Here is a 14,411-nt window from a genome sequence, read left to right as displayed (position 1 = left end):
CTGCCTGAGCCGTTTGTGGGTTAATCGTGTTGGCAGCAAACACGAGGACAATGGCTGTGTGTGCAGACGCGTCTTGGCGTCAATTGATTTGACTTGGCCCGATTGTGACCCACTTGGGGCCACTTTCCCAGTTTTCAGGACGGGAAATTGCGAGCACACACACACATGTGCTCGACAATTTAGGCAGCTCGAGCGGGTTTACTTAGTGCACGCGTCTATGTCAAGAGCGGTAAAAATGTATAAGCTCGCCGAACGGCACTCGAGCTCCCCTCAGCCCCCCCGCAATTGTTCTTCAATGCCAAACAAATTCGCACTTGGCAGTTGAGCTGAATTTATATGCATGTAGCTGCTTTCAGTTTCACTCGAACTGTGAATAATTGAAACAAATGTGGGATTGCCGTCACAGTCATAAATTTCCATATACTTATGCCCGATACAAATAGGATAGAATGCAATTGCTGGCGAATATGAAAAGCTTCGCTTTTACAACTTGGCCAAAATCGGATTGCTGTAAGCGAAGAAAGTGGGAGGGGGATGTGGGCTGGAGAGCAAAGAGCAGTTGTGCTGACTTGAACCAATTTCTTGTGACCATGAAAGGCATATTTATTTACATTTTTCCCAGTACTTATTTACTTTGTCAATTTAATTTACTCCGCATCCTGCTCGCCTTGTGCCTAGCCATGCACGTCTCCGCACTTTCAAAGACCAAGACCTCCTTGGTAAATTTCAATTAAAATGGGAAATCTGCACTCACAAAGAAATGCACACCAACATGAAATCAGCTCCCGCAAGGGGAGGGATTGGATTGAGACGTCGGATAGAAGGGGAGGGGGCGCTTTTGTTAAATGGTAAATATCTGGCTGGATATAAATTGAGCTAATTTATCAAAGTTTTAATTAAAAACTTCATAGAAGAACTCTCTAAATTGCTAAATGTGTAATTACAACTGTGACGATGGCGCAGCACCTCAGTTCCCAGGAACCGGATTCGTGGGGGATGTTTCAACGTCATCGGCCCTAATGTATGCAACAAATAAAATTCACGCAAAATTGAATTAGACTTAATAAACACGACGAATGCCGCGGGACGTTGGAGACATGGCAGTGCCATGAAGGCTCCCATCCACAAAGGACGCAGCTGAGAATCCACCGGAAACGAGCAGGAGTTCCAAGACAAGGCGAAGGCGAGGACGGATACGCAGACGGAGACTGGGAACAAGTTCAAGTTGTCTAGAACGTAATAGAGAAGCTGCGCCAGGACAGATTCATAAAGCACGCAACGCGCTTTCCGCGTGAGTGACTTCGGGAAACAGCAGGAGATGGCGGGGAAATGGCGGAAACACGAGCAAACAAAAAAGCAGCAGTGGAAAGCGGGGAAAACGGGGAAAGCGCCGCTGCGACACGGTGAAAAATGTTAAAAGGAAAGCGGAAAGAAAAATCACAAACAGCATTCCTGGCATTCCGAGGACTGGGACCCCGAAGACCAAACGCTCAGCAGCGCGCCGGGAATCCCAGAACGTCCAGGGAAACAGACTTTGGCCAATAAGCTACGAACTGTCGAACTGTAATGTTTCAGAGACATATATTACGCATACGTCCCGTTGTCCCGGCATTTCGACATCCTACTAATGGGCAGCCCGAAAAGCCGACAATCAGATCAGCACACTCCACTCACATCTGGCCTAATGAGCACATCTCCTGCTTTCAGCATAACCTACTTTATTGTGTATCATCCGGCAGTCCAACGTCAGCGGCCAACAAAGTGGGCATAATTTGATTAGGCCTCTTGTCATACTTCACCGTACGGCGGTGTATACGGCTTCCTTTGACAAGATTCCTGCGATGCCGCCTTACGGCTTCAAACTTTCTCAAAGTGTAACGACCTGAGAACGAGCAGCCGCGGCGCCTCCAAAAAAGGCCGCCAGGCATTGGCAGAGCGTTGCGAAAGCCAGCAAATTGACGGACGGACAGACTTACGGACAAACAGACGGAATGGCCAACTGGCAGGAGTTGCCACGGCCGCTGGAAAAGATATAAAATAAATTGCGGAATGCCAACAAATAAAAATTTATAAGTGTAGGCACAAAGCCCTCCGGCCAGCCATCCATCTCCACATCCCATGCCAAGCATCCCAACCATCCCAACCACCCTTAGAACGACCCGACCCGACCCGACTTCCTGGACACGCCCGCTCCTAGGCCAACATTTCCCTTGTCAAAGACGACAGGGCTGGGACGATTATAAAGAGATTTGTGTGTCTGGGTGGTGGTCGCGGAGTACGGTGTCTATAAGGAGATACCAAGCGGGCGGGGAAGGAACCCGAGTCGAAAGGACAAAAACGACGGAGAAAGCAGATTTCGCCTGCCCAGTCTGATGAGGCGCTGATGACTGTCATCATAATCTCGATTAACATAATAATATACGTAATCTTTATCGGCCCTGATGAAGCCCCTGATTGTGGCCCTCTCTGCTGGCTAATTTTATCCTTCGACCCCCAAATTGCCTATCAGGTTCAGATCTGATTTCTTTTCCATCTCCCCTCACCTGCGCCTGCCCGTGGCGATTTGAAATTAATTGCTTTATCAGCCCATAAAAGCTGGTCAGATTTGTCGTGTTTGAGGTGGGAGATTGGCAGACCGCGGCCTGGAATCGATTTTTGAATAACACTTAGCCACTTTCGCGCCGTAAATGTTTAAAGGCAGAGCGATGAAAAACGAACTCAATTTGATATTATCATCGTGCTGGCCGCCGTTGGAAAACCAAAATGGCAAAAAACGGCAGCTAAACTTTTAGAGAATCCACTCGAGCAGTGGAGCAGTGGTGCCGTGGAGCCGTGTGCTGCAGGATCTGAGGGTTGGTTGACGGATATACGAACTTATTGATTGCTCTGCCGCAGAGGACTGGTATTTGGAATGGAAAATGCGAAACGGTGCTGGATGGCCAGGCAAAGTGGCAACAAAAGGGGCAGCCGGTCGGCGGAAGTTTAGCCGAGATTGTCAATAGCTCCGGCGCGTGGATTGGAGGACGCCCATGTATATTGCGAGTGATTCAGTGAGGCATATGCTGATGGCTTTCCATTTTTTCTGGCATAAATCCATGGATCCAACGGGCTTGTGTACCCTTTCGACTGCTCTGACAGGCTGCTCATGAGCACGGGCGTCTGACAATAACCGAGGCACTTTTTCCCCATCTCTGCTAAGCGATGACAGCGATCTATGGACTTGCAGGATATTCCGTCTTCATTCAGTGTTTCGTTTGGCCTGACTGCATTTGACACTTTGAAATTGAACCGAGTAAAGTTTGGCAAGGAGTCTGTCTGCGGTGAGTTGCCTTCGGTTGGCCAACGCTCCTCCCCCTTCTGGGAATGCACATCCCATCCTTCCAGTGGCTCTGGCCTTGTCTTTAGTTTTGATTTTCCACTTGATCGAGTGCAAACTTCGGGCAGGCACCGCCCTGCTCGCTTAGGCGTGTTATCAAATTATAAACAATTTCAACGTGAGTATGCATTGTTAATGTGACTGAATTGTTCACGTTAATTAGGTTGCAGCGCAAAGAGCCATAACAGCTCCCCACTGGCCGCTTTGGTCCTCCGAGCCGGATCCGTGGGTCCGTGGCAACGTGGGCGGCGCTGTCCTAGATTAATTTCCTGTTTGAAGGGAAACATTTTCCACGAGCGGTGTCTTGAATCGCTGTGCAATTACTGCAAATTGTGCTGCATGAATGTATAAGTACGCCGAGCTAAGGCGCATTTGGCATACTTTCAGTTCATCCATTATAAAATCCAGTCGGGGAACGTGCCACAGCGCGCTTCACCCGTCTCCCATCTCTCGTAGTATGCCAAATGGGCATTTGTCTCAAAAGTTAAAATTGCTTTTAATATAATGCGATTCGTATTTGCTTTGGCTGAGCTCGCATTCCTGGAATCCTCGTAGTTCTGTTGGCGAGCATTTAATGGTCATTAAGTGGCTTCAAACGTGCTCCATCGCCCGCTCGTTGAGACAATTTTGTACAATACAATTTCAATAAAGCCGGAAAAAGGGGCACGCGCGGTGGATGGTGAAAGCCAAAAAAGAGAAATCCGTCGGACCATAAAATCAGCACAAACCCAAACACACATCCCCATCGAGATGATAATCATGGCCAAAGAGTGGAAGACAACAAGCATTGTCCAGCACTTTAATCAAATGCGGCCGCAACATCAAGAGCCTGCTCACCGCTCACCCACAAGTGTTCCGGCCGTGTGGGTGCCCAAATTTCAATGAAGCCATTGGCGGCCAAGAGGCCCACAAGTGCCGCCCGGAAAGAGCAAAAACTATTAAAATAAGTGGAAATGGAGGCATTAGGCCGGAAACACGAACTCGCACATAGGGCCAGGACCTGTTCTTTTCCGTCCTGTTATGTTCTGTTGCGAGAGAGGAGGACCGTTGTCAGGCCAAGTGGAAGCTTTGAACCTTTTATGTGCTTTTAATTTTAATACAACAAGACGGGCGAAACAAAACACATTTTAAAGGCGTGCAGTTTTGCCATTTTGCCAGCATTTAGTTGCCACTTTGGTTGCCACTTTGGGTGCCACATCCCCCTCTCATGCCTGCTCCTCTGTTCTCGTGTGCATTTTCAATTTGCGCTTTGCATACGGATTGCAATTCATGCCAGCTGCGTATGAGTGATGCGAAGTACACACTCAGCCACAGCAAATGGCTCGTTCTTGAAGGTGTCAGCTGCAACATCCAGAACACTGTAAGTATGCCGAAGGCATGAAGGGCGAAATGCCCACAGGCATTCAGTTTATCAATTAAATGAGTCACATATAATTAATAGCCTTTACAGACAAGCGGCCTCTCGGGCTGCCTTGTCCATGGCAAGCGACTGTGAGTGCGGTGGGATTAATGAACCTCACTCAGAAGGCATGACTTTAATACCAACTCGATTGGACGGGAGGATGAGCAGATGAGCAGATGCGAAGCCCACCAGCACAGGGAGCGTAGAAATGCAAACTATGGTAAATGCCATCGCACTTCAGGCATCCGGTCTAGACTCCATTATGATATAGTGTGCGCCCGAGTCGGTCGCTCCCCGAGGAGCTGAGCAGCTGGCCCAGCTTAAGATACAATAAAAAAGCTAGCATACCTACGGGGGCATCTGCATAGCTGCCGTGTGTGTGTGTGTGTGTGTGTGTGCGCGCGTGTGTTTTATTCCCATTCGCAGTTTGGCAGGAAAACCGTTTAATCTAGCATAAACATATGGAGCACACGCATTTACAAGCGACTGTGTACACACATTGGGGGATGAAGGCGGCAGGTGAGAGTGAATGGGGGGTGGAGTCGCGTCACCTAGGTGCTGCTCCCCCTAAGAATGGCTTTAAGAAGTCAAATTCGCGACTAGGCTTTATGTGAAATTAATTATGCAATCTCGCAGGGAGTTAAACAAACAGTTGCGGTTTCCGATTACCGACGACCCTCATGTTGTTGGAAAAAACGAAAAACACAAACCCATTTTTTGCCGACTGTCTGTTGACTTTTCATCTCAAGAAAGAAATACTTGGAAAAACAATCGAAAAATACAATTAAGCGAATGAATTTCATGAAAGTGAGCTGTAAGCGTAGGCAATATGAGCCCAAATTAAAGTGCTGCTTTTTGCGACGTGGGTTCCTAGAAGTACTAATATGGAGATGGAAGACGGAGCGTTTCTTTGGGAATGATGGTACATCTGAAGGAAGTGCTGACTTTAGTGCAATTGTTCTTTACTTAAGAAAGTATCAAAACCAATGAAACCCAATAACAGAATATGGGATTTAAATTAATTATTTTCTTTTAAGAACCTAGAAAGCCTCATTTAACTCGAATTCAAGTCATCATCAGTCTGGAAACCATGGTATTTTATTTTTATAGGGAATAAATAACCAAATGATAAGCCTGGCCTCAAAGGAACTCGGCTCAAAAAACATTGTGTTTTTGCCCCAAATTTCGATTAAACTCAACAGAATATAAACTTATAAAAGTGTCGGATTTTAAGCACTCCTCGACTCAGAATGTATAATTTTCCGAAGCAAAGTAAAAAGCTTTAACATTTTAGACAAGGGTTATTCCAAATGCATTTTGTGGCTTAAAACGAAAGTGGAGTCCAAGTCTATCAATAGCTAAAGTATCGAATATGGAGTCCCCAAAGAGCAGTTTTCGTACGGGATGAAAATACATGTTAAATCCGATTATAGATCCACAAAACCAGTGCACAAATGGATTGAGCATGGCCATCGAGTCCCCCATCCAGCTTTTATTTATTTGTCAAATTTAGAATTTATGACGGACCCTCACCGGAGGATTTTCAAGGGGCTCCTAGGGGATGATTGCAACCCATCCCGCACCAGTGCTTTCTGCCATGTGTGAGCTGTGTAATCGTAATAAAAATGCACAACATGGCACGGCTCCCATCCGCCCAGCCTCCTCCGTCCGGGACACACAAAAGGCAGATCTGGGGGCAACTTAGAGCTTACTTAGACATGTTAACTGCTGCGAAGAGTCTTTGTCTCTACATGTCGAATAGGAAAACGAAGCGAACGGAGCGAAACTTGCGGCGGCTACAAATTTAATGCGCTTACGATAAATTTTTATTATGCCAGCGAATGCTGCCGTTAAAATTGGATATCAAAGACCCACCTAGGGCTGGATGGAGAGTGGGAATTTGGCAGGTCAGGATGCGGGAAATTTGAATTTTTCGCCATAACCGTAACTTGTCCCGTTGGCAGGCACTTTAAAGTCGTTTCTTTTGCACTTGCACTCAGAACGTGCTTTGTTTTTCTGCCCCTGTTTATGCCTTAATGTGGCCATAAAGTGGAGGAGTTTCTTGGACGACCCGGATGGACGCATTCCGGGTGACCGCACTCCACTCCGCGCCGGACTGCTCCACCTGGCCTTAATAGGTCATAGGGACTCCGACGCAGTGCTGCGAGGCGGGCTTACCTGGCGTATACTTAATCACCCCGAAATAGCGACGAAACTGTGGGAAACTGCAATTCGGCACGTGAGATTGATTAAATTTCTGATTTATGTTCTGGGGAATCACCCGCACACAAAGCCACAGACACTCCGAACACCACCGACCGACGGACTAGGACGACAGAAGTATCGCTTGCTACGGACACCTCATTCAAAGTTATAATCCACTGTCGAGAAGCTCTGGGTTTCCACTGAGGAGCGCGTGCGTTGCTGTCTAGCAGGGAACTGTTTGGCAGCCAGCATGGGACTTCGCTTTTATATTCATCCAACAGGCCACGAGTGTTTGCCGCCAAGGCATTCAAAACACAACGTGTTGCAGGTTGTGGTTGCGAGCAAGCCAACGCTACAGCGGATCAGGACGCAGGCGTCGGCAGGACAAGGCTAAGTTCTTGCTGCCACTAGCTGTGTTCCGAACCTGAGCTTTAAGTTTCGGTCGAATTTACGGTCTGCCCCTCGAACCTGCTCGAAAGGATGAAAGGCTCGCCCCTCCGGCATTGTCAGCTGCGGTCAGTTGGTAATAATTCCTGTGACAGTTCAATTTTGAGCAGACGACCCTAAGTTTGTTATTGGGGGATTGGCATCTATGTCCCAACTAAAACTTTCCGTTCACTAAACTTTGATTCGGATTTTCGATACGGAAGCAAAAGAAGTACCTATCGGAATCTTTCCAAATGTTTACATATCTCGCAGAACATAATACTCTAAAAGCCCAATTGTTTGGACAGCCACCTGAAATGGTAATTAAATCTAATGGCAGGCAAAGAGTATCTCATGTCACGTGGAGATTTTCATTTAGATGCCAGCGGCTGCCACTGCAAATATTGACGTACAAATGTTAATTACCCACAGAGCCCACAAGCTGCCGAAAGGCAAACGGGCAGCCGAGGCGGCCCACGGGGCGTATGCTCGATAATTGTCGGCCAAACCTTGTTTGCTCCTCATTCTACGCCGAGACAGCTCGTTAATATTCAATAGCATGTATTAAATTCAAAGTGCTAACAAACTTTTGCACTTTCCATCGCCCTGAGCGGGGTCCACACACTCGCAGGCTCAAAAAAAAGGCACATCCGTCTCGACATGTCCTTTGGCCACGCAGGTCGAGACAGGCCGCTTGGCCGGCTGGCAGGAGGCATGTTCCAAGTATTTCATTAACCTGACTCGCACAGATACGCACACTGGCAGCTGCTGTCAGTGTGACGCTCTTCAGAGCGTCAAATCGTCCTTCCGCACCACAGTCCTTTCTGACCTGCTCTTTGTGGACGAGCACGCGATCCCAGGACGAGCGGTAAATTGTGCCCAGTCTCCATTGGAGCGAGCTGCTGGGATTCTATTATCATTTTGCGGTAGCCAGTCCCCCTTTCACGTGGGCCGTGGGAAAGTGAAAAGTTTGGAACACCTTGTGTGCCCAGGGCCACCTAGAATCTCGACTAGCCTGCTCTGGGCTCCGCCAACAATGGGGATAACTTTCAATGGGAGTGCAGCGTGCATAAACACAATGCTCAACTTAGCAGCTTTCGAAATTAAATGCCAATTGCAAAAATGCAATATTCGGGACACAGAATGCGACACAGGAAACCCCAGGTAACCAATGTAGCCAATGCAATCAAAAACGCTCCACCTCCCACAGCCAGTTACGGCAAGGGTCCTTCTGAATGGCAAACGTGCGCATGACATAATTCCTTAATTACCAAACTTGTCAGACGCACTTAAAAGTGAGTTACAATTACAATTTGCCTCCACAATTGTCTGTTCCACGTTGCAGAAGGAGTAATCGTTCCGACCCTGCCACCTGCGGAGTTGCCCCACCGTGTAGTTGGCACAGACAACCTCAAAGGGAAGCTTTAAACACACACGTTGCAGCACAACTTTTGAGAGTCACAATAGTTCGCAAAAGTTACGGTCCCTGAAACATAATGGTTAGAATGTTATACTAGAACTCGGTTTTCACCCATTCAAATGTGTGTGCATTTTTAAACTATTTTAATATGACTCGCAGAAAACAAATTTTTGCACAGTTGCTAATTTAATAAATATTTGTTTATAAAAATTGTGCATACTGCCAATTTAACTTGTGGTCCTGTGAAGCACAATTCCTAAATTCCGTTACAGCTTAAAGGAAACATTAACTGAATGGAGGTCCTTGTATTCGGAAGTTTAAGTTTTAGAGATAAACAACTATTTGCTTTTTGTGTGTATACTTCATTGGTCGCTATTGTTACTTAAGGATTTAAAAGCTGCTTATACTGAACAATGCAAGTTCATGGATTGCACGCCAGCGGAATAACTAAAAACTACTAAGCACTGACTGCTGCAGCTGGATTGGGGCTATAATAGTGACTAAATTGGCCCACACTCGTAGGTGGCGAGCAGATCTAACGCTCCCTGTCAATTTGGCAAATGATGCAGGGCTGTCAGCCGCAGGACTAGCAAAAGGCCCAACCAAAGGTGGAGGACACCTGGTGATGGCAAGCGAGTGCCCAGCGATTCGTGGCCCCCAGCCGGCACCCACTAGTCTCCACCCACCTATCCACCACCTGCCCACAGCTGAACTTTATGCTCGGCACTTGTCGCTAAATTCCCATTTTCAGCTCCGCGAGATGCAATCCTTTGCTCCTCCCAATGCGGTTGATGCCTGCCTCCTGATGCGACAGCTCCTGTTGTGTTGTCATTTCAATTTCAATTTGCTGACGGAAACTTGAGCGTCGCCCGTGACAACCGAGTCGAAGTTTCGGCACCGCCCTGGCCACCAATTAGTGCCGGAGAAAAACGGAACGCACAACACAACCTTCGGAAGTGTAACAGAATTCCCAGGAATCAAGTGGAAAACCAAGCGGCACGTCAGCACGGATTTAATTAAAATGTTTTACACGTGCGTAGGTCCCGCTCTAATTGTCTCACATCCCAGCCAACTGCATCATTCCGCCCACAATAAACGTGAATAATGGACCGGCATCATGACCAGGCCTCGAAAGGTATGTAAATGTCACAAAACGTTATTAAAAGTGCTGCCCGGGGCGGCAGGAAATCACAAGGACGCGCTCCGGGGCCGCAAAAAATTTGTCAAATTTAATTTACACCTGTTTAGAAATATGCAAATATCCGCCACAAGAGGAGGCTCTATGGTGGGCTATGTGTGAAGCACTTATGTGAGTGCCGTCAGCGGTCAAGGATTTGGAAAATCCTCGCGGTGGGGCAGGAAAAGCTGCAGGAAAGGCGAGCGAAACACGGAGAACAACAATTTAGCTGCACTCATAAACATCGTCTCCTGGGAAATGGTAGTGCGATGTCAGGAAGGACGAGACAGGTTGCGGAAGGACGGGAACGAGGGGATGTGTTGCTGGATGATTGCAGCAAATTGCCAACACAGTTGTTGACTTTTGGCCATGTGCGTGTCCGTGAGTCCGACAGTCCACACACAGGTCCTTGTGTGTTTGGACTTCGGCCACTTACCACGGGCATTCAAATTGCCAGTTCTTCCCAGCGCAGTTCGCCTTCGTTCTTGACTCTTTTTGTGAGCCGCTGTGTCAGGGATTGATAGCTATACCAACTTTGATTTATTACCCCTGCGCACACACACACACACAGGAGGCCGATACAGGACTGCCAAAGAGCCTGGCACTCGGCCAGGATCGGAGGCTGAACGGGCCAAGTCCTCTTAATAAACTATCAACGTCAGCTCGGATGGCTCTAATTACAGAAGCAGCAGGAACAGGAAGGCCAAAAGCATTACGCAACCCAAAACTAATCAAGCAACCAGGTTGATATACCTGTCGGTACTTGTGCACTTGACATCGAGAACTGGCATTTATTGGATGCGGACAAAACATCATACTGGGGCATTCCGGCGCCGACTCACAACTGACTGACGTGGCCCAGGAATAAGGTGTTTTGGGCATCCTTGATGGCAAAGAAGAAGGGATGATCTGCGATGAACTCGAATACTTCCTCTCCAATCAAGAGCGACTCCACCGAAACCTTGACAACTGGAGTGAAAGGAATAAAGACTGTGAAGAATGTTTGTATATTTACGGACAGACTTACAGGTTGCTCCACTGGCCGTAGTTCCCTTTTCGTTAACCTCGATGATCGCCTTGTGCTTCACCTCCGAGATGCGTAGGGGCTCCGATTCCTGGAGGAGACTACTGAGGTTCGCCTCAGGAGCGAATAGTTTCTTAATGCCCAACTGAAAGAATCAAAATTAATGCTGTTCAAGAATCTAAGTAGTAAGTGGGAGTAGCTAAAATGTTTTTGGCATATCAGTAGTTATAACCATATTTAAAAAATGTGTAATCAAAAAGTGTGGGCGTAATTATTGACTTGATAATAAAGTCTGCATGCTTCATCTTTTACTTTCCACGAGGTCGAAGTTCATAAGAACAGACAAACGCACAGCCATGACTAGATCCACTCGGCTAGTGATTCCTATCCGTAATATCCATTTATATATTTATGTATAATTGTTAATACTTTTCATTATACGCTTTTACTTTACAAGTAAAGGAAATATCGTATATCAACATTCCAATGTAGTTCAACACAACACGTCGTACACATTGAATTTTATAGCTGCAGAGGTCATTTGCCACTAGTGTTCGGTTACTAACATTGGGTCACCAAACAAGTATTTAGCTATCTTAGGCTAAAGAACTCACCTCCTCCAGGGCTGCCTGCAGAGGGACATCGAATTCGAATTTGAATTTGGGCAGCTGCACGCGGACCTTTTGCCTGCTCAATTTGGAGCTTATATCATTGAGGTCTAAGCCCAACAGTTTCTCCTCGACTTGGGCCAGTCCCTGCTCCTCCTGAGGCAGGATGATCAGGAATACGATATCTGTGCCTGTGTAGGGCAGTTCCACGACCTTGGCCTTCAACTCGGGCAGTTCGCCGAACCTGAAGTAATCCTCTTGGGACATGGTGTCCACGCTGACCTTCCGCCCTCCGTGGTTGACGAAGTCTCTGTCGTATGTGGCGTAGTCGGGAAAGCTGCTCTGCCAGTCGGCCTTGAAGTAGATGGCATTGACCAGGATGGCCGAAGTATCCGCGTCCAGAGAGTCCGGGGCAATGAGGTCCTTGATTTGCTGATGGGTCTGCTCCTCCACCCAGGAGTTAATGCGCTTGGCTGTGTCCGCATTTTGGGTAAAGTTCACATTCTCTGCAGCTGCTGCGAAGTTCTTGCTCACCAAATCCTGATAGGCCTGGGCCAGCTTGAATCTCTGGGCCACGAAAATCCGATTGGCATTCTTCAATTTGGGCCCGTCCTCGTCACCACTCGCCTTCTCCCACTGTCCCTTGGCCAACAACTGGGCCAATTTCTCGGCCACCTCGCTCTTTCCAGCTCCTTCCAGGCCCAATCCCAGTTTCAACTCGTCGGCAGTGCTGCCCTCGGCGCCCAGGTAAGCTAGGGCCAAGCCCGTCCGGATGGACGATGGGGAGAGGACAATGTTCCGGCCAGACTGGGACTTGGCCAACTGGCCAAAAAGCTGCGAGGCAAATTGAGCCTCGCCTGCGGGACTTTTGGAGTAGTTAAGGGTGTTCGCCATGGCCAGAATCAAGCCCTGGAGCAGCAGAAGTAAACACGTGGCCTTGACTGCAGGACGTGGACATGGAAATACCGAAAGAGCAGTAAAGTAGGTCAATAATTCGTGGACAGACAACTTGTGCAAGCATCTTCCCTACCTGACATGATTACGAAAACTGAACCATTCGTGGTTGTTACTTTGAAATCAAAATGTGATTCAACTGTTTTTTGGGCTTAGACTGGTTTTTTCGTTCTCCTGTAATATAACCATACACACAACTGGTTTTTGGATAAGATGAATCTTTCGAAGGTTTTACTATTTACGATTCTAACAAAAAATCAAGAGAGTATCATCTACTACAAGCATTTGAATCAAAGGGAAAAGCAAAAAATTGTATGCAAACGAAATAATTGTTAGGTAGTTCGGAAAAAAATACTTCTTTTGGAAAATTATATTGGGGTTTCTATTTACCTTACTTAACTAATCCCTCAATAATGTTTGAAATGCCAGGAAAATAATGAAAATGCATTTATAAATTTCTAACCCTTTTAAGGTCAATAGTTAAAATAGATGTATGTTGACTTCTATAAATTAAGAACGTTTGCATAATTAGTGGCTAATTTTCAGATCCGTTTTCTTAGTTCGTGACTCAAATAATCAAAATTGGGTATTATGTCAAGAGAACGCACTTTGTTTCTGGTTCTCTTTACTTGGCTATCATTCTCTTCCTAAAAGGCTCTCTTAATTTAGCAGTTGTTGACAAACAGTGATGTCATTTTGTTTACAAATAGAAATACTCCTCTCTCCGGAAATCACATCGAAAGTGAAAAAATTAATTTCTAAGTATGTATACTAGATCAGCAAGTACATGCATATATGTGTGTATGTACAATTACCTTAATTATCTGTAGAGTATTTGACTGTAGTTAAGTTCGTGGAGCACTGATTTCAATGGATACATAAGCCGTCCACGTATTAAAAGACAGTTCGAGGGGCTCTACGTTGAACTGACGACTGATTTTCTTTCTGGCCATACAACGTCACTCAGTGGGGAAATTAATTTCGTTTAGTTTACTACATATGTATGTATGTATATTCATTTTCATTAGCACCATGCCACTTCGCAAGCATTCTGTATTATTTGTTAGGTTTCCCAAGAGATTTTAAGTACATCCCAAGCATGGAATGTCTTTTTACGTTTTTTAACATCAATATCGGCTTAAAAAATATCAATATTGCTTATTAAAAACTGAAGATATCACCATAGTCGAGTAACTCGAATATCAGATACCACTTGCTAATTGCACGTACGCGAGAAACTCGAATAAAGGCTTTTCACTTGTTCTTTATCTGTGGCATTTAAACATATTACGTTTAGGAACCGTGAAAAGTGTTTTAAATTGGCTTTTTACCGACTTTTAGCGAATGTATGTATCTAGTTTCATGGGTGGAGAAAGCTTAACTTTTTATTGCTTTTTCCGGATAAACTAGTAGTTTTTTTTTAATAAAAATAACATCACGCTGTTTCCCAGCATTTAAAATACATCAAATTAACGTATTTGACAATATTTTTATAAAGTAAATTTTGTGTTCACCTAAGCATATTTAGTCATGTATATCTATTAGCAATTATTTTAAATTTCATGTTGCTAGTTAATTACCGCTAATTAATATGAAATATTTTTGATTGTCAAAAACTAAAGTCTTTTAACGAAGCATCGGAATTTAACAGACTATAAATATTTGGGAATTTTAAGCATTCATATTTTTTGTGGCACATGTTGCCCACCAGTCACCTACTACTACCTATTACCTACCTATTATTAGTTGCCTTCGCAGCGTTACCCTTCGTCACTACGTGGACTGCCGTCCACAGTGATCCGTAACTTAAAATTTAATC

The 14,411-nt window shown here is 45.9% G+C and overlaps 2 protein-coding genes across 4 annotated transcripts in view; both read right to left on the bottom strand.

Moving 5' to 3' along the window:
- Positions 1 to 7,225, bottom strand: part of LOC6733288 (GTP-binding protein Di-Ras2) — a 30,738-nt gene extending 23,513 nt beyond the window's left edge. The window contains exons 1-2 of one of the 2 annotated variants that reach the window (XM_016167555.2): positions 7,060 to 7,222; positions 6,957 to 7,003 (exon numbers count right to left, since the gene is read on the bottom strand). The gene's annotated coding sequence lies outside the window, so the exon portion shown is untranslated. Of the gene's footprint in view, positions 1 to 6,956 lie in introns of both variants that reach the window. The other variant, XM_016167554.3, reaches the window with a different exon arrangement.
- Positions 7,226 to 10,756: 3,531 nt separating this feature from the next.
- Positions 10,757 to 13,899, bottom strand: LOC6733287 (serine protease inhibitor 42Dd). Of its 2 annotated transcripts, none has more exons than XM_016167550.3 (4): positions 13,408 to 13,899; positions 11,645 to 12,579; positions 11,034 to 11,175; positions 10,757 to 10,975 (listed from the first exon to the last, which is right to left on the bottom strand). In XM_016167550.3, the coding sequence occupies exons 2-4, from the start codon at positions 12,530 to 12,532 to the stop codon at positions 10,845 to 10,847; spliced, it is 1,161 nt and encodes a 386-aa protein (XP_016026189.1). In that variant the 5' UTR covers positions 12,533 to 12,579; positions 13,408 to 13,899; the 3' UTR covers positions 10,757 to 10,844. The 2 variants fall into 2 exon arrangements, with proteins under 2 accessions (XP_016026189.1, XP_039147306.1); XM_039291372.1 differs by lacking the exon at positions 13,408 to 13,899 and adding an exon at positions 12,669 to 12,766.
- Between the last annotated feature and the right edge of the window lie 512 nt (positions 13,900 to 14,411).

The sequence above is a fragment of the Drosophila simulans genome, chromosome 2R, assembly GCF_016746395.2.
Source record: "Drosophila simulans strain w501 chromosome 2R, Prin_Dsim_3.1, whole genome shotgun sequence".
Taxonomy (NCBI): Eukaryota; Metazoa; Arthropoda; class Insecta; order Diptera; family Drosophilidae; genus Drosophila; species Drosophila simulans.
Note: the sequence above shows the minus strand (reverse complement) of the source record. Positions and strands in the feature narration are given on the sequence as shown.